The sequence below is a fragment of the Styela clava genome, chromosome 7, assembly GCF_964204865.1.
Source record: "Styela clava chromosome 7, kaStyClav1.hap1.2, whole genome shotgun sequence".
NCBI lineage: Eukaryota > Metazoa > Chordata > Ascidiacea > Stolidobranchia > Styelidae > Styela > Styela clava.
The window spans coordinates 238,180-262,585 of record NC_135256.1 but is presented as its reverse complement, the minus strand read 5'-3'; the positions used below and the strand labels follow the sequence as shown (position 1 = coordinate 262,585).

Below are 24,406 nucleotides of genomic sequence, written 5' to 3'. Positions count from 1 at the left end.
TGCTGGTACGGGTACGCTTTCTAACTAGATAATTATTACCATGCGTAACATCACATGGAATGGTTACCAGAAAAGAGAGTTCGTGTTTCGCTTTCGGCTTCCCTCCCTCCGGGAGAAATACGAAAACCCAATCGTATGGTGACTTTGATGCTTGATGCATTTCAACGGTTCATTCGTAACAGGATGTGCGCACAAGAGACAAATAATAAGGATATGATTCATATATTTATCCCGCGGGTGAAAGCTGATAAGACGGCTTGATATTTTGGCAAACCATGGGCTCTCACCCAGTCGATGTCGGGTATGTGATGAGCCAGTTATTTGATTTCGAAAGTATGGACTTAAAATCGTAAATTATTCCCGTATCCGACAGACTCATAAACGAATAAAAGTCCGCGGTTCGCATATGAATTCGGGATAAACACGACTTAAACTACCCAAACAATCACCGGCTTTTCAAAACTTCCACCACGAACACGCTCATGTTGCATAATCTCCGTGTATTGCAAAAATATAAAAAAAATGACACAAAAGAAAACTGCGAACATTCAGTTGCAAGGATATATTGGAGCCCATAGGAACTCGGGTGGTCGCTTCACGGTCAATTTTTCTTTACAAAAGGTGTCTCAATATTGTCGCGGCTCACTTGCCATCTGTTCTGAGTTAGAATATATATTAAAACTTCAGGCAAATGGTTGGAGTAGGCATATTAAATGGGATTCATACCACTGCGGCAAGCGGGATGCGACATTAGTGAGATACCCCTTTAGAAATACTCGCTCTAAGCATGGCCACTCGGGAGTGAAGAAAATTTTTTAATTATGAGTGCAATTACAAATGCTCTCGGAGGAACTGAAGAGTAAAAATGGCAGCAATACCTCGAGCCGTTGAATTATAATTCAGAGCAGTGGTTCTCAAACTGTGGGGCGTAGACAATTTCTTGAGGTTCGATATTGCCCGCCTTATTTCGGATATTTACATTTCTTTTTTTTTTGGATATTTGCGTCCCATCCACGTATGTCTGAATAGAACATACTTCCGCCATACTATCTGTTTTGGAGGTGAGGCGCGGGACTTGACATAATATATAAAAGGGGGCGAGGCTTAATTAAAACGTTTGAGAACCACTGATTTAGAGGTAACTTGAATAAAGGCCACAAAGCCATTGTGTCCAGGAAGACGGAAATTTCATGAGGTGGGATTGCTCATGTGGTACTTTAGGCTAGGGCTACTCATCTATTTTTACCGAAGGTTCGCATACAAAACTTCAAAAATATTTGGGTCCGGACTTTCCAGAAATTATATTTCGGCATGTTTAAACACGCAATACCTCGGCTGACTAATGATTATTAGCTAATCAAGATTGTTTGTTATGGCGTTATAGTTCATTTCATATATATTTTTAAATCTATAAAAGTGATTTTATAAAGAAAATTTCAAAAGTGGGGCTAATGATTCAAAATGAAGAATTATGCGCGTTCCGAATCGAATACCCAAAAGTTCCGGATTCGGACCGTGGCCAGCCAGTTGAGTAGCCCTGCTTTAGGCCATATGGTTAGAATTGAAGTTTTGGCAGCTTTGCTGTATTTTTGTACATTTTTTAAAATAAATTATATAATCTCACACCCGGGGATCGCCAACCTACATGGATCAATAATAACATGTCCAAAATGCAAAAGTAAACTATAATGTCGCCTCTTCTATGGGCCAGAGTCGGGCTGATAGTGGAATATAATAATAATATGGGTTCACCATTTGCTGCTGTATTGTAAAGAACTAAGAATATAGCGAAAATGTTAATATTGAATAAAAAGATTTGATTGCTTCATTTGAAAAAATCACATAATTGATTCTTGAATTCTCTCAAATTTTATTGGCCAAACATTGACTGAAGTGAGCCAACGGTATTAAAGTGAAAATTGATAAAATTTGTTGGTCGAGGATTCTTGGAACTTTTCTGAAGGCAAGGTCACACACAATGACCTTTTACAAGTACCTACTTCAAGGTCACAGGAATTCAGCCTAGAATCACAAACCCTCGCTTCAAAGGTCACACAGACTTGATCCAAGGTCAAAATAACAGGAAAAGTGGGAGCAACAACTTGAATAAATCACAATTTGTTACAGTATGCAAAAAGATTGCTCGAATGATGTAGAAATAATACATAGCTGAAATGTTCGCTGAGGGATCGAAATACTGTATATCACGGTTCCGTTATTTACAAAGTATAATCACAAAAGCAGATCTAACTTCCTGCTTCTAAATAAATCAATTTAGAAATACTTGGAACAAGCCGGAATATCTGGGAGCCCTGCTGTCCAGTCAAGCTTGACTGAAAATAATTTGGAAATGAGTAAATTGAATTATGTGATAAGACCTGATTCTACATAACTAGATTATGTATGAAAATGAATTGTGACAAATCTCAAGTCCACGGCTCTGAAACAAATAACTAGTTACCCATATGATTACCCTTTCCCTGTGATAAATATACAAATCTTATCCTATTCAAGAATACATAGAGCAAGAGGAAGTTTTACCCAGGGGCTTTCAACTCTTTTTTTTTTCATTCACCCCTTTGCAAATATCTAAAGTATAACCTACCAACTAATCAATCACTGTTTGTGTGGGCAGTTGGAATTTAGATCAGTGATGGTTGCGGGATAAATAAGAAAGCCCGAGTCCATGACAATGCAGGTGGAGTGCGATTAAACTTTGGAGGGGGAGAAAACAGCGAAATGGATCCAAGCATCCACTGAGAAACTACAGAAAATATAAACATTGTTACAGTGTGATATAAAAATTCCATCAGAACCCCCTCAAAATAATTAATATACGACCTCTAGCGGTTAGTATGATATATAAATGTTAAAAATATATATTTGCAGTACGCTATGATTCAGCTCTTATAAGAAGCTTATTCAGCAATATATATACAATGCATGATTTCGGTAAAATAAATAAACAAACTTGCAGACAGATGCTCTTTATAATATAATAAACAAATTTATTTTAGCACATTGTGAGGATATAATAATAAAATGAAACTTTTGATAAAATCTCAAAATTGGCTTCTTTTAAAAGACTCACGAATTGCCCCAGACAGGTTTCAGGAATCAACGATAATTCACAACTGACAACAAATTCAAATTAAATAGCTACTCTAAGCTAAAAGGAATTCACAAACGAGAAGAATCCTGTCAAATCCAGCTTCAACGTCTGCTTTTGGGACTGGAAAAATATTAAAACAGAACCCATGTCTTTTGAAAAGTGTGCACTACAGTAAAAACATGATCAACTCAAAACGCTACAGCTCTGTGGAGCTCCAGAGACAAAAACTACAAGTATGGATTCCCAACAGGAATAAACAGGGTTTAGGTCGTTAAAAAAGCTACTCTGACCAGAAAAGACAATTGTGTCCGATGCAAACTCAGTAACCAAAGCTCTAGAAGTGAAGCTTCAGAGAAAAAGCTTGTCAGGTATGAAAACTAAACAACAAAAAACGACTATGATTCTATGCAGGCCGCCGACTTTTATGACAGTTTGACTTGTCTGATAATCATGGCTTCCTGGCGGACAACAACACAAGGGGTGGGCAAACTACGAGCCACGATGTGATTTTGTTACAGCCCATAAAAGCCTTGAGCAATTTTTTGGAAAAAGATAAAATTCAACAAAAATGGAATTATTACTATTCTCTTGGATTCATGTCACCCAACTACAATGACTGACAGCAGTTTCCAATCTTTAGGAACAAATTAAACATTACTTGTTTTTTCTGGATAATTTAGAGAAAATGAAATACTGGTTCATAATAAGACATTTGTGGTACATTTATAACGTACTTATTAAAAAGTGAAGCCCCAGCAAATTCCTATGGTCACGACTGAGCTCGCAGGTCAAAACTAGGGTTGCCACTTACATAAATCTGATTCAAGTCGCTTCGAAAAAAAAGGGATTCGAATCATAAATCCAAAAGTGGCATCTGTATTCAAAACATTGCCCGCCCCTGAATATACAGCTCAATAGGTTTTAGACGAAATATAAAGAAATCATATAAAAGTAAAAATGACTTTTAGATTCACTGAGATATAATGAGAATAAAAACAGCGGAAAATCATGTTCAAAATATTATAAAATGACTCAAACTGCTTGTAGCTGCCCTGAACAAGATCGTGCACAGCAAATGAAGATAAGAGGTCTGTCATGGTTTACCCGATTATTACACCATGGACGAAGTTTGATGCTGACCTTGGTCAGACGAAACGTTACAGAAATATATTTGTGTTAGTGTGCGGCAAGACTCTTGAATCACTTAGGATAGTTATCTTTACTCTTGCTATGACATCCTTGCAATATAATACAGTCTCACTATCTCAGAGTAAAGATGACTATTTCGTGTGTTCCAAGAGCCTTGCTGCAGACTAACACAAATGCGAGGATAGACTTATGCTTGTCTGAAGTAGTCTCATGTTACAGAAAATAATTGTGTTGTTGTGCAGCAAGACAATTAAATTACTTGAAATAGTCATCTCCACTCTTGCCACAGCATCCTTGCAACATACATACATAGTCTTACCATATAAGAGTAAAGATGACTATTTCGTGCTTTCCAAGAGCCTTGCTGCAGACTAACACAAATGCGAGAACAGACATATGCTTGTCTTGGGAAGTCTTACATTACAGAAATATATATCTGTTAGTGTGAAGACTATTGAATCAAATTAAAAGTTATCTCTATTTGCCAATATTATTGGCATCACACCCCAGATGCGGTGTGTGCATGGGATTTGAATTCAATATGTGTAATCTGCGATGTCGTCAAAGTTAAAGCCAAATCTTTTTCAGCCACTAGGGCATTGCCACAAAAAATACTGCATTCTATGTCTTATGCTATTAGATTTGGTAAATCCCATTTGGTATCGTTCAATATTTTGACAATTTTGAATAAGGTTCCTAATAAAGCAAACTGAATTTTTAAAATTCATTGTAAAGGGTGGCCCCACAAGGTGGGGGGGGGGAGGTTATTTTTTGAGGGGGCGTGAAACTAATTAAAAATAAAAATATTTGTTAGATTTGATTTTTCCCGTCTTATTTTGGATATTCACATTTCGAAACTTTCCATTAATTTCTTTATTTACGTTCCATTCATTCATTTTTTGAATAAAACATACTTTCGCCTTACTATCTGTTATTTGTAGTTTATTGCTAGCTGGTTATTTTTGAGGGGGGACGCGAGACTTGACAAATTCTAAAAAGGGAGACTTTACAATTTGAGAACCCACTCCAATGAAAGCTCGCCTATATATGGAGAAGATATTTCTTTATTCCTAAATTATATGGCATGAATGAATATGGGTGACTGTTTTGAGACTATTCTTTAGAACTTCTTCCATGTCAGAAGACTTCTTCGAATCAAAGAGGTTGTTCCGCATAATCCATGTTTTCTACACAGCTCAATATCGCCCTTCGGTGGTCTTCATTGACTATTCCACAGTCTTGCAGATCCGCATCAGTGATATCGCTGAACAAGAAGATATGAAAATTGATTTTAACTACCAGATGGATTTATTTTACACAATACATTCATAGGTTTTTTTGGAATCTTTCCCATCCAGCCTATCCAAATCATTAAGCCCTGGATGGGGGCATGGGATTGGAAGCTCTTATGTGTAATCTGTCATGCCATCATAGTTAACCACAAGGCCAGCTGTTTCCAACTGGGTGCCCGGTTGTAGGGGGCCATAATGCTAAGCGCAGTATTGATATTACATTTCTCTTGACAAGAAAACTCCTCCTCCTTCCTAATTTAACTACTTGATAAATACATAAAAAACATACGTTTTTACTTTGTTGATCAAGAATTGTTTGAACATAATGGGATTCAGAATCTACCCATCATTATAACACTACAAATACCACTGGAATGATAAACAGGGAGGGCCAAGAGAACTGAAAGTCTCTGAAAAGGGGCAACAAGCCATAACAGGTTGGGAACCACTGGTCCAGCGCCTGACAAAAGCAACTCAGCTCAAGAATCTCCAGAATAAGCAAATTTAAAGTATCATTTTTAGGATGGATTTTTATGTTTGTCCCTAGGGTGAGGAGAATGCTAAGACAGATCATATGGTGAGTCTAGCATGGGGGTTGGCAAAGTTTTCGAACCAGGGGCCAAAAATTTTGCCCGCCTAGACTGGCGGGCCATGTAAGTGTGACGTAAAAAGTTACATTTTATTATAAATTTAATCGCAATCTCAACATATTCCTTATTTTTTAGATAAAACATCGAAATTTGGTTTTAGTTTTTAGCAGCATCATGCAGGCCAGATTAAATTACCCAACGAGCAGATTTTGCCCGCGGGCCGTACTTTGCCTATGTCAGGACTAGAACATGACTATCCCTCACAAGTGCGCATGTCCTCCCAGATCCTCAGCCCTTCTTGGGGGGTAGGAATATAACCTCTGAATCCAGTGGGAACTATGGCTAAACAGACCTCGTCACTGCTATAGAGAATTTTATTTGGGAGGGAATACTGGGTAAACAAAAAATTAGTGGGGAAATTTGAGTCGTCCATTGCCTTGACCTATTAAAATTATATAAAATTCTATACACTTGAGGGCAGTATTTACCTGAGGAATTCGAGGTTGTCCCATCCGCTATCGGTGAGTGCCGTAGTATATTGAGATAAACCGAGTCGCGACATCATGTCCTGTACGGATACTATTGGAGTCGTGACCCCTGCTAATTGCAAACTTTTGCCACGATTCGGAAGTTGAGGGGCGGGCCCCGAGGGGGGAGGGAGCACTGGATTTCCATGTCCAATCATATTTCTTGAATAGGAATACGATCCGGATGATTGACCAATCACAGTTCTTGATTGGAGAGGCGGTGTTGAAGATTGTCCAATCACAGTCCTCGATTGCAATGGAGGGGTGTATGATTGGTTGACAGGAGCTCTTGAAGGCGGAGCAAAACCAGGTTGACGAGGAGCAGTGTTATTGAACGAAGGCAAGGCTTGCCTGGCGTCAGTGCTATGCCACAAATTAGGCTGTGAATGCCGCGGAGATGAATCATGATTCTGGTGAGTCATGCTTTCATTTTCTTGCTTAGTCAAGGCTTCAAACAGACTCCCTGCAGCTTCAAATTCCGCAATCACAGCATCGAGGTTCGATGGAGAAGGTGTCGAACTATTTGTGTGAATCGGTAAACCGGACAGATCAAGGGTCGGGGGGTCGGAAGTGGGTCGATTGTGTGGAAACTTCGCTGGAAACGTCGGACTGTTTTGTTTATTCTTCTGCGGACTAATTCCTCCACTAGGTGGTGCACCAGCTCGTTGATACGTCTCCCCGTATGTGACAGGTTGTATATGCTGCGACTCATGTGGGAATTGCTGTGGTGGAGGAGTGGGGGCCGCCATAGGAGGGCGAGTATCAACGGAACGAGACCAACTCTGGGGAGGGGCAGCCTTTGTCACTTTGGGTTGCAGATTACTCCCAATCTTAGACGTCATGCCTGCTATTTTCGAGGCTACATTGCTCAACATTGAACTACGAGTGGGGTCACGAGAGGTCGGTTCTGGTGCGTCAGAATATAGGACAGGCTCAACTTCCTCACGTTTCCCGAATTGTATGAAGTCGTATTCTTTTTCTTTTCTACTAAGCGTGCTATCTCTCGTCTTTACGTGCATTGAACCTTGTACCCTCCCTGCGTCCTCACCTTTCCGAGTTAAATGTTCGTTGAACTTCTGCGGACATGTCCCGATCATGGACCGCAAGGCTAAAACAAACTCAGCGTACGCATCATTGTCATCTTCTCCTTTCACTAAGACGAGAAGATGTTGATCAACGAGATATTCTCTGTCTGAGATGATTGGGCGAAGTTCCGGCAGGTTGTCCCAGATTACACGAACACAGTTTTGGCCGATTTCCGATGTGTTGAATTTTGTGCTTGAAGATGTGCGTTCCTCTCTTGCGAGACACGTTGAATGAAATTGCAGATAAAAGTTCGACTTTCCAGAGGCTTTCAAGATTGCTTCTATTGACTCGAATTTAATAGTAGCGGGTTGCATAGCGGAATCTGGGTTGCCAGATTTTAATCCTTCGTTTGAGACATATTGACCTCTGACCCCAACTTGGATGTTGAAGAAAACAGGCGAATGGTCCGAAGTCATGATGTCGTCCGAGCAACCATACGCGTGGCAGACGTTATGAGTTTCGGGGTAGGATTTCCACAACACTCGATCGCACCACGATGGTACATTGATTCGAATCCCAGTACGTTTGATCTTCAGATGTGAGTAAGCTTCGCGTGTCCCTCGTTCGTAACGATACGTCGGCTGAAACGCAATCTCATCCTCGCTAAAATCATAAAATACTTTGTTCAATTCTTTTTCACGTCGCAGTTGATCGACTTTGTACAAATCACTCAGATCTCGTTTCTTGATATGTTCGAGAATATTGTGAACGTCCATCTCGAGTCGATAGTTCAAATCTCCGAGGAAAAACAAGTGATCGAATCGATTTGTTAAATCGAACATGGAGCACCGATCGTGTCCAAGGTTCAGAGAACGCATAATATCGTGATAATTCTGGTTTCGCCTCGTACATTTCTCATTGCCGGAAGTTAAATGAGCATTAATAAAGCATAATGACGTCCCCCCAAATTGAAATGAAACCGCTACTGCCCCCTTGTTGCCGAGAGTATTTGCGATTCCGGTTTTGACCGAAGACGTTTGGACGTGACTGATTCTGTTCTTATGCTCTTCCTTAACGAGTAAAATAATCTTGATATGCCAGAGCGCATCCATAGCGACAATGTGCAGCTTCTTTCCTGTGATTTCCGAAATGGTTTCTGTGACTTTGTGAAGCCATTCCTTTTCTGGCAAACCGGTTTCCTGAGTTCCGATTGCGTAGATATCATGTGAAATATCACAAACCGATTGATCTAACGTACGTCCACTCCCTCCGCACCGAAACCATGACCGAATGTCCACCGGAGGCATAGCGTCACCCATGTTCCAAGCACCGATGAAGATTGACACAAAGTCCGGTTCTGTGTTGTTTGAGTGCATGTTGCGCAGTAACTGCATCACCTGGAAAATTAAAATTGATTTCAAATCTGGCCAGTGACCACAAAAAAAATGCACAAAACTTTTCCCAGAGATGAGATTACTTCTGAGTGAGTGCACATAACTTTTCCCAGAGATGAGATTACTTCTGAGTGAGTGCACATAACTTTTCCCAAGAATGAGTCTCCTTTAGTTATGAGTGAGTGCTAGTAACTTTGCTCAGTGACGAGTCTCTTTTACTTTTGAGTGAGTGCCCATAACTTTGCTCAGAGATTACTCGCTTTTACTTCAGTTCTGAGTGAGTGTGAATGACTTGCTTTGAGCATTAGAATAAGAATGAGAGAGCATTAGAAACTAAACACAAAAAATCAACTTGGTTTTACACTCTTACCGATGTTACGATAGTGAATGAAAATTCTTCAATATTTATATGTTCCGGAATATTTAATCCTGATTTTACATTATTTTGTTCTGGCTAGTTCTGCATGAGCGAACTTACTTGACAAAAAGCTTCTCTCTTTCCACTGTTCTCAAACAAGTATTCTCGTTTCTTTCCTCCCTCGTAGACTAGGCTCAGTTTAGAACGAGATTTATTGTTTTTGATGATTTGAAGAACTGAGGAAAAGAAAGATTGAATTTATAGGCATTCTATATCTCTGCTCCAAACAAGGCTCGAGGCAAGGAGGGATGAAGAAATCTGTATTTGTGTGCCTAAATATAGGGTGGCCATAAAGTCTTAAAATTTTTAAAATTGCAAAAGGAATTCATCGATACCACAGCCCTCACAGATGTATTAAATGAAGTAAAAATACTTGAACAATTACTGATTAAAAACAGACCTGGTTAAGATATAAATTGAAAACTGACTTCATAACAAAATTGAAATTGTAAAGGGACTTCATGGTCCCTGTATTTTAATCCAGTATTATTAAAAGTCAAGCGAACATTGTAAACTTTTAAAACTGTGTAAAAGCCAGAGTTGTGCATAAACTTGGCCAACAATAGATTGAACAACATATGGTATAGTAAAGGGGGGGAGGTTCAAAATAGGAAAGTAAGGGATAAAAACAAATGCTGGGAACCAGTGTTCACTATTAGCGCACTTTTTTGCGAAAATTGCGAAGCACTTTCGCAACTTTTTTTAGGGACTGCGAAATAGCACTTTTTTCCGATTTTGAAGAGAAATAGCACTTTTTTTCGATTTTGAATGGAATAAAAATTCAAAGTTGACAACTGTTTTTGTGTGCGTATTAAGTTGACAAATAAGTAACATACTAGTACTTTTGTAACTCAATTCTGCATATCATAACGATATTTACCGGAATTCTAACCTATGTGGTGAAGACATGGAAGATAAAGCTTTTGCATTAATGGCAAAATTCTTGTTTATAATATGATTATTATACAAGCACACTGATTCCGCTTCGACCGCGAAAACGCTCGACGGCGTCTTTGAAACCAGATGTCCGAATGCAAGGCAGTGCTTTGTCTAAACGAGAGTGGTCATGTGACTGTCAATGACATCGATGAATTGTGACCCAAGTACACGATTTTCTAGTACTGGTTTGACAGGTCTGTGTTCTCTTCTTAGTGAATTTACTGGAGCCATTCAGAAATTTCTGATACTCGACACGACATTGTTTAGTAATGGAATGTAAACTTGGGCCATTGTTTGTTAAATTAGAAGAAACTTTTAGCAGCATCTCACAGATTTGCAAAATCGCCAAATTGACAAAATACATACGTCGTATTAACATTTAACATCCATTTTATTGTAACCACGAATGTTAAAAGCAGTTTAAACGAAACTCCATTAACGGAAAGACTTCAATTCGTGTTTATACCATACCCCTAGATCAGTATTGGCAAAAATGTTTCTCCCGGGATGACAATACTGGTAAGGACTTGTCGTCAGAGCAAAGGCCTGATAGATAAAGCGTTGGATTTGACTGTGTCGCATGTTAAAACGTCACCCATAGTGTAATAAAAATGTAAACAACTCCCTATACTGAATGGGATCTTGCTCATTGCCTTATTCAGAGAAAACATACCTTGGTCCTGAGTAAATTTTTGAATATCTTCCCCCTTCATCACGACTAATCGTCCGATTTGTACGTTGACCTGTAGTTTCGCTTTCGTTTGCTTCAAACCACTGTCAACTTTGACCTCAAAATTATACTCAGGAACGCTGTGACTTCTCCTAGTGGACGAGGTGGAGGAAGTCCTCAATGCCGTTCCGTACAGGCTTTCAACCTCCATACCAGCTTGTTCCTGGTGAAAGATAAAAATTAGGGGTGTGAAGTGGGCGTGACCTAACAAATTATATTCTTTTTGGTTCATTCTCTCTGCCTATGTGTTAGTGGATGCACAGATTGAAATGGCAAACAAGCCAAGCCGTTCACAATAATGATATAAAACCATGTAAATATATACATAGAAGCAATCCCACTACTGATAAAACAAAATGGTTATTGGAGGGTAGCAAGGTTAATATAATAATAGTGGGAAACCTAATAGGAAATTGATTATATTAGAGCAATATAGCCGACATGTAATACTCATACCAGTGGACCATCGGAGAATAGATCCAGGTTGACAAACCCAAAGTCCGCAAAACTCTGAATACAATCTATTTATATTCGGGCACTTTATCGCATATTTTATGTCCACAGATTGCCATAGTATGTTAGAGTGGTAGTCTTTTATTTTACTGTAAATCAGCGCAAAGGCGAGTTAGAATGAACACATTTAAATTAATATGGCAAGACATTTTAAATGGATGGCCATGGATTGAATATTTTACACAACAGAAAATCACTATCCACTGAAAAAGTCGGCGATTTTAACAGGTGGCCTTGTTGGATGGGAATTTTCGATTCGATTTTAAAACCCCTACTTTTTGAAAATCCTGGCTGCACCCATGCTGGAACTGCAAGAGTATTAATTTTGCTAAGCAATCCTATTCTTTATTTTGACGTAGAAAAGTGTGGTAATGTTTTATTGTCAGGGGTTCAGGGCTGAGGTCGAAGTAAATAAAAACACAAAAATCCCCACCTTTATAGTGATTGAAATCCTTTTGTCCAAGTGTTTGACGGTATTCTTGCAATCGCCAAGCCGAGTTAGAAATGATTCAAGATCAACGTCTCGATCTGATCTGGGGTCATGACCTTCACGGGTCACTGCACTTTGAACATCGAAAAGTTGGCGTAATGCACTGATCTTCAGCAAAAATACTCCCAGCTCTCTGAAATGGATTGATCATTAGTAACATTATGGTTCCCTACTTTTTTTGATACTTCACTGTCTTTGCCTAACTTTCATTTGTTCACGCTTGTTGGCTGCCTATATACAATCTGGCTTGACTTTGCTCAGAGATGGGTATCCTTAACTTGTGAGTGAGTGCCCATAACTTTGCTCAGAGATGAGTCTTTTTTACTTCTGAGTGAGTGCCCGTAACTTTGCTCAGAGATGAGTCTTTTTTACTTCTGAGTGAGTTTCCGCAAATTTGCTCAGAGATGAGTCTCCTTTACTTTTGAGTGAGTGCGCGTAACTTTGCTCAGAGATAAGTCTTTTACTTTTGAGTGAGTGCCTGTAACTTTGCTCAGAAACGAGTCTCTTTTACTTCTGTGTGAGTGGAATCTTTTAAAAAATGTCCATAAATCTCATACTTTTGCAAGTTCCCGGCTTCCTTAGCGAGCAATTTCTGCATTTCCGCACACTGACTTCCGTTATTAAGAACGCCGTCTATATCCTGTTTTGCATTGTCGTTGCAATATTGTTGAAGTTGATCAATAAACGATGAACCAATGTTCGGACTGGAATGGAAAAATCATTTTGGTGAGAAAACTCAGGATTTTCATTTTAGGGATTTTAATTAAATTTGCATTACCGAGATCCTCACATATAGACCGGTCGCACTTATTATACGACCCCCTGAAAACTGCTTTAAAATATTGAATTTATAAAAATTCGCATATAAGCCGACCCTACGAACCGTAACACGCCGTACCCATCTATCACAGTCCAGTCCTATCACAGTACCAAAATAACAAATGAAATACAATCTGATCTGAGCAATATCTTACTGTTGAATATGATCTAATTCAGTATTTAACCCTTTCCATGCGATTTTTATTTTTTATTAAATAATCGTAATTGCTACGCCGACTTTATGCATTTGTACCCCCACAACTAATCGATCGACTAACGAAAAAGTAATGATCCTCTGCTGCCCACTGACGGCTCGTTGGAAAGCTTATTTAAAAAGCTTGCAATTGGCGATTAAAAAAAAAAAATTTTTAAAAGGGGTGGTCTGAGTCACAAACCGGATAGAAAAAAGGCATTTTTTTTCTTGGGTGTTGAAACTTCAAACCGTGATAAAAAATAGAAATATTCGCTAAATCCTTTACTTTTACCGTTTCTTGGTTGGCAAACAATAGCATAATATTGCTGTAGCAATTTCGTTATCTAACTCAAAATACTTTGGTAGATGGAAGGGATAATATGTCTTCTATTACCACCCAAAAAACACCGAAATTTGCATAAATTTCAAAAACACTCACTCGTACCGCCGCAAATAAAATCCCCATGGTAAACGAAAGCGAGATTTACCGTCGCTTATGTTAATCTCGAAGAAGACTTCTTATCAATAACCTAAAACCCTGAAAAACTAGACCAACAGTTTGCGACCGATTGCTAAATAAAACAGTGGAGTACATCAACGTACCCGCCGCAATCTAGCGAGTTTTCTCGTGGGTACGTATACGTGCCCACTGCACGGAAAGGGTTAAGTTCAAATGGAACTCTGAAAGGGTTTTCATATTTATTCAAATAAAGAGGAAAAAAACTTAGGGGAAGATTAATTGTTGATTCTAAGTTATATCTTGTTTTGTTTAAGAGAATATTTCCATTTAAAATTCTTTACATATGTCTGAGTGGGAGAGGAAAGTTGGTGAGGTAGTTATTTAGTTATCGGCCAGAAAGTGTCGGAATTCAATTGAATACCTAAGAAAGTGAGCATTTAGTTCAATTTTCCGTTTCAACAAAACGAAGAACAATACAGAGCAAAACAAACAAATACCAAATAAGATTTAAGACGTGCTAATGCACTTGCCCATTAAAAAGGACAACACAATGAAGTAATTTAAAAAAATACACAAAAGACAATTCGGGGGCAACTACTACAAATCTGATTATAACTAATACAGCAAATTTTTTATTCCAGAAATAATTTTAAATATTTCTGTTTAAAAAAATTGTTGTTTTACCAAAATGATAACCCACATTAGGATGAAAAGACTTGAAAAAACTAAAAATATAGGAATACTAATTTGTTTAGTTTATTTTGTAAATTTTCAATTTAAGAAGCAGATTTCCCAGAACCGAGCAAAACTACTGCAAAAACTAGAAAATCGAGTGACACAATGCCCAGAATAAGAGTTTTCGTTATATAAATCTGGCATCTACTTACTAAGCGCCTGCGATAGATTTCACACGTTCCTTCAGTTTTTCATGGATTTCCAAAGCAATCGTACTATTGCTGCCACTAGGGGGAGGGACAACCTTTGCTGCTGGTCTCTGTGGTGCATCTCTATAAAAGGAATAAAACAGTAAATTGTTAGATTGCTCCCTTTAAACAGCGCCCTGGGCAAAATAGCTCGAACATATTATTGGCTTATCTGACATTGCAAATGCAGGACAGATTTGCGTTTGGTAGGTTGCTATATATTATGGCAAGGGAAAATTGAATCATTATCTTGTGAATCACGGTCTCGTTCCAGTACCAGCCCATGTCAGGTATGCTACTAGATAGCCAGTTATTTGTTTTGGATGCATGGACTTTATGGCGGAGGGAGACAAAACCTAACAGTGAAACAGAGTGCAGACAAATAGTATGTCCAGGAAAGTCACTCATCATCATCATAGGATTTATATGTTATCGCAGCAGGGAGAGAAAAGGTGATAAGATAGCTTAAGCATGCGACGAACGGCAGCTTCTCCAAAAAATAAAATAAGACTATGTTCAATTCATTTTTTCAAAATATTAATTTTGTAATTGAAGATTTTTTGACCATTCCCAAAATATTTATACTCAGATATTTCATTCATTTTAAACATCCATGATTTAATTATAATATTGAACAGACAAAATTACCTGAGAATCAGGAATATAATATATTTTGATAGCCTATTAAACTAGTTTTGGAAATCTCTGTTCAATTATCAAAATTGATGAACAACAGGGTGTCCATGAGGTCCTTTCACCATTTCAATTTTGTTATGAAGTCAGTTCTCAATATATCCTAACCAGGTTGTTGTTTTTTGTTCAGTAATTGTTCAAGTAATTTTACTTCATTTAATACATTTATGAGGGCCAAAACAATATATAATATCGATAAATTTCCTTTACAATTTAAAATTTTTTAAGACTTTATGGACTTTATAAAATCGTTTTGGATATCCCATGTAATGCAAATCGTTTTGGATTTCCCATGTAATGCAATGACTGCAATTACCGGTACTCAATATGCTAATTTTTTAAACTGAATTTTTCTCCTAAATTATGAATTCAAATGATTATTGAACACAAAAAGTTTGGATCAATTTGAATATTATGTCGCATGAAATTATTTAAATCACCACTCAATAAAACCCTTAGAAACTTTGTTTCTAAACTTTATATCTAAAACTAAAACCATCAACTATTCACCTGCTCTCGGCAATAAGCTAAAATCATGAGTAATTTCAAATTAAACAAAAATGTAGCCTGAGGCGGAAACGACGGTATTAAATCCTCATTAAACAGTACGGATTTTGCTGTCAAACAATGTGGTTTGCAGAAAAATTAACATTAGTTTGATGGGACTTTGCCTAAAAGAAATCAAGTATAGCAAAAAATATTAGAGCACGGACACAAAGTTCAAATGACTAATATGGCCACCGAGCAAACAACAATTAAAATCAAACATTAATAAACAATTTTGCTGAAGTCGATGGAATGTTGTCATATGTAGGTTTGCCTGTGATAATTTCAAAGCAGTGGTTCTCAAATAGAGGGACGTGCCCAACAATGGGGGACGGAGACAATTTGGGGGTGTCAAGATAATTGAAAATAAAGATATTTGTTAGATTTAATCTTGCCGCCTTGGATATTTACATTTCTTTATTTTGGATATTTTCGTTCCATCCACGTATTTTCAACATGTTTTTTTAATAAAACATACTTTCGCTTTACTATCTGTTATTTATAGCCTATTGTTAGCGATTTAATTTTGAGCTGGGCGCAAACTTGGCTTTGAAAAACACTGTTCTAAAAGAGATTTGCTCAGGTCTCACACATACTCACTCAGAAATAAAGAAGATCGATCGCAAATTTATCGACGACCACTGAGGTGTTAAAAGCTACTGAGACCTCAAAGAATTATAAAGCAGAATTGCTTGTTAGTTACGAATACGAAAACAGCAATATCAGGTTCTGGAGCACTCATAGAAAAGTTTAAACTAGAAATTAGGGCCCGACCGATACTGCCTTTTTAAACTGATACCGATACAGATACTGAAAGTTTTCTAAACTAAGCAGATAAATCGATATGGATGTTTCTTCACCTAAAAAAAGGCTACAAGCAACACTTTGAGAATTCTGTGTTTTTCTTGCAAAAGAAATTAGATCTATAACAAAATGTTGAACTCATGCATTGATGACAAAAAATGCATAAAATGTACATTTACACTGTGTATCGCTGGGTTTAGCAATTTTCAACGCCTTATGTTAGAAATCATCAGTGAAAAGCCACAGTGCCGAAAAAAATTGTGTGCATGGCAAGAAAGAACACTTATTGTAAGGGCAGGAAGCTTATGAATCTCAATAGCTCCAGTCCATCAGTCTCAACTTGTAGTTAAGCGATAAAACTGCTTTCCCGGCGTAATTTGGTCACTTTGGCAGTCAGGTGATTGGCTGATGGATATGGAGGTAACTAATTTTGTTCGCCTACTTTACATCAAGTTGTGTAAATGGACTGAAACCTACAGTATGTGCAAGCGGGGACATTCCCCTAACTCGTAATGGAACTAAAATAAGGAAAATCAGAATATAAATTATGGCCTCTAACCTGATACACACACTACGGGAGTACCTCACTTTCAACGTTATTCCTAATAATTTTATGACAAAACAGGCGATTAGAGTAACTTATTATGAAAATGGATTGATATTCCACATAACATACACCGGCATAAAGGATGACATATGACCTGGCAAATACAGTGTAACAAATGTATAAGTGTAGATGTATAGGCTGTATAGAGCCTTGCAGTGAAAACATTATAGTTCGAAAGTGCCAATAAAGGAATTATGATGTCATACTTATTGGTGGTGCGCTCATGCACTCACTTCTATTGTTCTATCATAATGTGTGAAAAAATTCCACAATTTGAATATTTTCTAAATCTTGTTGAGTCATCCATTGTTCTCTAAAGTGACACACAGAACTACCGTTTGATGACAGCTCACGTAATAGGTGGGCAGTATTGAAGTAAAATCTAAAATGCCGTTTTGATACACATTACTATTTTGAACCATTTAAAGTGAAAGCAATAAATCACATATAAGGAAGTGAGTGGAGGAAAGTAATGAATATTAAAATCATTTGGCAATTCAAATTTCTTGAAGGAAATTTGCTCTACGTCAGGCTATATGCTCTTACTCAGGAGGAGACTCAATTTTGATAATTTTTTGGGCGGCCACTTAAATGTCAAAAACTACGAGACTGTAAAGAATAATAATACAGAATTGTGCATTGGTGCACATGGTTAAATTCGCCTATTTTGTAACTCTTATTCCTCCCTCACTATACACAAAAACCTCTTCGTTTATTCAACTGATCGTTAGCTAGTGTTAAAAATAGATAAAATACAGCCAATAAAACCATAGCCGTTTTTTATGTTTGGCATCATTTATGTCAGGGGTGTTCAAACTGCGGCCCGCTGACCAAATGCGGCCTGCAAAAAGAAGTTGTGCGGCCCGCGGAGAAATAACAATTTCGAATGACGTACCCGCAAATTGAGTATTTATTCTTTTTCGTCACAAAGCCCATACCAGTCATATTAGCAAAACAAGCTAGCAAAATTCTGTTACAAAATACTAGATTTATATTACAAAAACGTGTTTCTCACTGCATTCGTTTGAAGTCGGTGAGACAAAAAATTTAAATAGCAGTTTCTTCAGAAGTTTATGCGTTTTAAATCTACTATTTCTGCAAGAACCCCTAAGAATGCCGTAAGATCCATAGCAAATATAGGTAATTTTTGTGCTTGCAACTACCAGAAAGCCTAAATTAAATAAAGGTGCGGCCTGCGGCTTCACCCAGTTACTTGTATTTTGCCCGCCAATAAAAAAGGTTGCACACCCCTGATTTATGTCATAAAAATGCATCTAAAACACTATATGCACCAAATTTGACACTAGATTAGCAATGTTCATTGTGGTTGTGGACCAGGCAATTCTGTAAACGGCCGCTTGAACTGATGGACACAGTTTTCAGGCCAAACAAATTTAGTAGAGGATCTTGGCCCAGTGCCAGCAGCGCCATAGTCAACAGCCCCATCACTGCTATAACTTTCTACAGCTTCATTACCGTCAATATCAAAATCGCTATTTGGTTCTGATAAACTATCACTCATACAATAAACGATTTATTTCATCTCTTGTCAAACCACGCTTTTAACTCGCCCTTTTCGATTTCGAGTTGCACGGTCCACGTAGACCCGCTCACCTCTGGGTCAGCTGTAACAACAGCAACCTATGATGTGCGTATTCGCGGGTAACGGGCGGCCAGCGGCATCTGCATACTAATTTGCATAGAAAGAGTGTAATATATATTGCAATTTGCAATCATGAGCAACAGTTCTTACCTGTTAGGAGGGGGGACAGGCGGGAGTTCCCTCCCTCTCTGAGGTGGAAACATTTTATCATCGAGAATCACACGAACTCCTGATCTTGGTTGGGTCTGAGGGAGACTCGATACTGGGAGACTAGATACTGGCAACACAGGCCTGGGTGGTTCGGCAGTGGGTGTGCCGCTGTTGAACCCTGGAAAAGAAAAACCAAATGAAATAATGGCTGCGCAGGGCTGCGCAACCTGGGCGAAATGCGACCAACAACGAGAAATTGTGCAGCTCGCTGAGAACTGCTAATCTTAAATGGTGTCTGACACACAAAACATTTTTAAATTTCGTTCAATCTGGTATATGCGAGTAATTCCTCATGAGTAAAGGGGGCTATCTCTGAGCAAAGTTATCGACAAAAGTAACTAATTTTGTTTGCCCACAACTGTAAAGATACTGTAACCAATGGACAGGGAGCATATTCATTGGCTAACACAGACAGCACCGAACTCGTAATAAAACTAAAATAAGGAAAATCAGAATAAAATTATGCCCTAACCCTGGTACACATACTACATGAGTACCGAATTATGTTGGCACACTCACTCGGAAGTCAAGGAGAAACTCATATCTGAACAAAGTTACGGGAGACCACTGAATCAAGGTCTACTCAACCTCTAAACCAGGGGTCGGCAACCTTTTATCGCTTGCGGGCTAAATTTAAAGGTTGCAAGTCATTGGCGGGCCGCACATATTTTTAAACAGTCAAAAACCGAATGGAAGGCCAATGAATCACATTTTTTCACACAGATCCGACGTTAAATTTCAAGCAGCGCGCAAAGACTGATCATTTGAATATTTTCTGCGTCAATACACCATTGGGACTCGGCATCAACTTTTCCACGTTTTGACGCCATTTGTCTAATTATAATAAAATTATAGGCTCATTAAACGAGAATTATATACTTGTTAGAATATAATTTAATGTAGTCTACACGTGTCTCAAAATAAATTCTGTTACGTAAAGAATATATTCGTCAAAACAGATGTTTTATTACTATATTTCAGCGAAGCGTCGCGGATCGGATTATATTGCTCCGGATCCGGCCCGCGGGCCGTAGATTGCCGACCCCTGCTCTAAACCATAGTTTCTCAAAGTGCTCCATTGGGGGCCTCAGGGCTCCGTGAGAGAAACAAGCTATCCTCAAGCTATTCGTTTACTTATTAAAATACTGATTTGGCTAATTTTGTAACTGTCCGGGGAATCGATAATGGCATTATTAAAAATTGAAAAAGGTAGTGTCGAAATGTTACCGCCTTGTTTAAACTTACTCAGAAATATTACTAGGTAAGTAAAATTGAGTTTTTTCCTTTTTCTTATTATGAATTTCTTGTGGGGCTCGATAAATAATGATCAACCTGTTCACAGGCTCCATATCACCAAATGTTTGAAAACCTCTGTACTAACTCAATCTCACCTGTATTGGCTGGGAACCATCCTATGGCATCCCCACGAGTTGGAACCGGTGTTGCAACAGCTGGTGGAGGAGCGAGAGATGGTTTGTCAGATGATGGCCCTACTGGATTGGTCAATCCACAAACGAGACCATTCTGTGGACTACGATACGCTGTGATCAACTCCGATATTGAAGTAAATTTCCTCTGTTGGACGCCGTTGATTGTCTGGAAAACAGAATATTTGAATCAGAATAAGACTGTTTCATATCTATCCTGATGTGAATGAGATACTAGAAGAGCTTTTGGATCTGAGGCATTTTTTTCTGTGGTGCCAAGGGGTAGAAATCAGATCTTTGCATTCCCAAAGTTTGGGAGTCGAAATCGGTTATTTTTAATAATGATGATATTTAAAGTAAAATTTTTATTAACGGAAACTAAAATAATTAGGTTGAATTACTATTTCAAAGTCTATAAAAGAATGTCCAGACTTTCTTTTTTATTATTAACAATTTAATCAAGTTGAAAGTTTTTAGTCAAAAGCTCCATCCAACATGGAGGTGGGATCTGACTAGTTTTTTCAGATTTGGAAATAAGTTTTCCCGACTACAAACTTTCAATCTGATTCTAACATACAGTATAAAATTAAATAAATAGATCCCAAAACTGATATATGTGAAAGTTGAGCATAAAATATTGTTTGTTGTTTTTTGATTTCTCTACATCAGTGGTTCCCAAAGTTGATTGTCCGTGGGGCCAAAATTAGAAGCGGAAGTATATTCTCAGGCCATGGGAGGACAGTGCAATAGGCCGACACCAGTTTGTGTAATTGATATACCAGTTTAATTGAATCCTTGTGTATATATACATGCTTAAACAGTGATAATGGTGCAAATGAGTGAAAAAATGTAAAGTTTGGCGGATCAAAATAAATCGCTAAAAGAGCTATTAATGGACCGCGGGGCAATAAAAATAAAATTTAGCCTGGAACAAGATATTTAGATTTGGAAGATTCCTCTATAGTTAGGGTCTGGTATAGTTTAGTACCACATATACTTCTAGTGGGCGTTGCATCAAAATTTTTCGACATGACAATCCTAACCCCCCCCCCCCTTTTGAATTTTCCTTCTGCTAAAATCGCCCATGTTTTCATCAGCGTGTTATTTAGGTCGTAAACGACCTTATGTCGGTTTTTATTCTTTCTAAACCATAAATTTCGTGTGCTTACATCGCACATTATGTTTGGTCGCCGTTTAGGAACATACCGTCACTAAAAGCGAAACACGGTTAAATATAGTGGGTGGGATTTGCCTTTTATCCATTACTTTAAAATTGTCGTAGAAAATTTTCGTGTTATCATTAAACAAGGTTGAAAACGCGATTTTTTCCCGGTTTGTGATGATATATAAGATAAGTAATGCGAAGTATATCCATCAATTTTTATTGTACTGAAATGAATTTTACTCCATGAGAATTTACAGCAGATTTACGGATTTTTCAGGAAGTTTTATCTTTAAAAATAATCGGAGTGTCAGCATTGCGATTGAACGGAGTCAATGTTACAAGCACATCTCAAATTTGTCGAATTTGCAAAATAGAAAAAATACGGATCAAAACAATATATGATAGGCGACGGGCAGTTACCACAAATTTTTATTTTTATGTCGGCAAATGGCTGAGGTATTTTAAAATTGTGAATTGTAAGAAATTGTTTTGTTTTGTCGACGCAAACGCTGGTTAAATTGAAGACAATTAAATTAATAAAGCAAGACATTTTAAATATGCCCTTATCGGTCACGAATTGATTACTTTGCACAACAGAAAAATCATTTTTTGTTGTAAACGTCGGCTCTTTAAACAAGTGGCGTAATCGAGGCGATGAATAGGTATTTTTGATTTAACGATATACTTCATATGCATTTTCATTGTATGAAATAAAATTGTACTTTTCGGGATTTTATATCAGTTATTGAGATTTTTCTAACAGCGATAACGAGTTGGCAAGATTCCAAAAATACGTATTAAAATTAAATACACCGTTTATCTCATATTTTTATGTTCACCGATCGCCGTGGCATTTCAGAGAACTAATGTTTTAATTTTGACGTAAGAAGAAGCAACCGCGAGTTACGTTGGACACAATTAAACTAATATATAAAGACATTTTAGAATTTTGTAGTTGTCAGAGATTGAATATTTCACGCGAAAAGAATAATCATTATACGCTGAAAAGACGTCCCTTTAACGAGCGCGTAATGCGAAGACTGTTACAGACCGCAATGGGAATTTATGATTATGAAACCCCCCCCTTTTGAAAATCCTGGCTGCGCGCCTGCCCCCACCTGACTACGTCATCCAAAAATTATGTCAATACGACATCACAATCACAGCAAAGAGCTTGCCAAATATACGTACGATCGCCCGGAATGGCATCGGCGCCGACGATGAAAAACTGACTCACGTCAGCGATCTCTCTCATACTAGGATTGTAGGGACGAGAAAACGAGATGTCGGATGCGCAGACGAGCGGGTCTTGGATGACAGTCCGCATATTTTGAAGGGCTATATTACGTCACTGTGACGTTGCAGTGACGTAATTTTTGGATGAAGTAGTCAGGTGGGGGTTAGGATTGAAACGTGAAAAAATTGTTATGCAACGCCCACTAGAAGTATATGTGGTACTATACTATACTAGACCCTATAATTACGGCAGCAGAATTTCAAAAAAATATTAATAAATATCATAAATTATAATTTTACCTGCACAGCAAGGAGTCCACTGTCTGTTGGCAATATCCGATATGTATGTATTGACCCACCGTGCCTAGGAATACAACATTATTTAAGAAAGTAAATTTCTATAAAAAGATTGGGTAAAATACTTTCTTCATTTTTGAAAGAGGCCATTGTAATTTCAAATCTCTATTTTCACCTAAGACTGCCAAGCCTACTGAACTAATTACAAAATCAGACAATCAGAGTTACCGTATGTTTCAGCAAATAAGGCGAAGCCTCATTTTAGCACCAAAAACTGAATACAAATCATGTTTGATAAGACTTTAGGCCGATAAAATCTGCTAAAATAACCGCAAAGTATAGAGAACATTTGGAAGGAAGGCATGATCACAGACGTTTGAGAAACGTTGTCTTAACCCACCAAGCAATAAAGATAACAACAAAACAAGTAGATACTCACAGAACGCTGAGAGCATACGCTCCCATGATACTTTCGCTTGCACGAACAACAAAACTTCCGTCCAACCCTGCTTTGAAGACAAGTTCTTCTGCTCTTTGTCGACTGAGTCGACCATGATACCATTTCTCTTCAGACATTCTCAGTGTTCGCAAGAATCACATGTTCTGACTACTTTTACAAATAAAACTACTGTTAATGCAGTAATGAAACTATTTACGAATGAAAGTGAACATTTCAATATATAGTTCAGGACAATTGAAAATTCATGTCGGTTTACAGTTGATATTGGAGCTGAGCATCGGTTTGAATCAATAAGTTATTCGAATTGTTCCAGGCAAAATTTTGAATCGTCACCATTTTGCTTTTTGTCTGCCAAAGATCATAGTAAATTCGTTAATTTGTCTGCCAAAGATCATAGTAAATTCTTTAATTTCTTAAAATGCAAATTTGACATATGACCATTTTCTTTTTAGCGTTTATGATAATTTTAATTTATATCTCTGGGGGCCCAACACAATAAAAAGTCACATACAATTGCGTAGCTTCCAAGTATTCGAGATTCGATTCGGAAAAAAAAAGTAATTCAATCCTGAAATACAGTACAGCACACTATCCAAATTCCAGGAATTTCCCTCCATTTGGCTGAATAAAATAAACACTCTGTGTCTCACAAACGAGAGGCGTCTGGGACCCCGTCAGATGCTTTATATCGCGTCATGCTTGTCGTAATAATAATCGAAATTAATCGCGGCCGTCACATGACCAAAATTGCCGTTTCTTGCTAAAAACTCTCGAATGCTACGG

General features: G+C 37.9%; 1 protein-coding gene across 1 annotated transcript; it reads right to left on the bottom strand.

Moving 5' to 3' along the window:
- Positions 1 to 1,022: 1,022 nt before the first annotated feature.
- On the bottom strand, positions 1,023 to 23,830 carry LOC120328982 (phosphatidylinositol 3,4,5-trisphosphate 5-phosphatase 1-like). The gene is made up of 11 exons (XM_039395579.2): positions 23,603 to 23,830; positions 23,167 to 23,230; positions 20,430 to 20,634; positions 18,979 to 19,156; positions 14,540 to 14,659; positions 12,738 to 12,884; positions 12,124 to 12,313; positions 11,121 to 11,340; positions 9,569 to 9,684; positions 6,632 to 9,093; positions 1,023 to 5,525 (listed from the first exon to the last, which is right to left on the bottom strand). The coding sequence occupies exons 1-11, from the start codon at positions 23,737 to 23,739 to the stop codon at positions 5,417 to 5,419; spliced, it is 3,948 nt and encodes a 1,315-aa protein (XP_039251513.2). The 5' UTR covers positions 23,740 to 23,830; the 3' UTR covers positions 1,023 to 5,416.
- Positions 23,831 to 24,406: the final 576 nt, after the last annotated feature.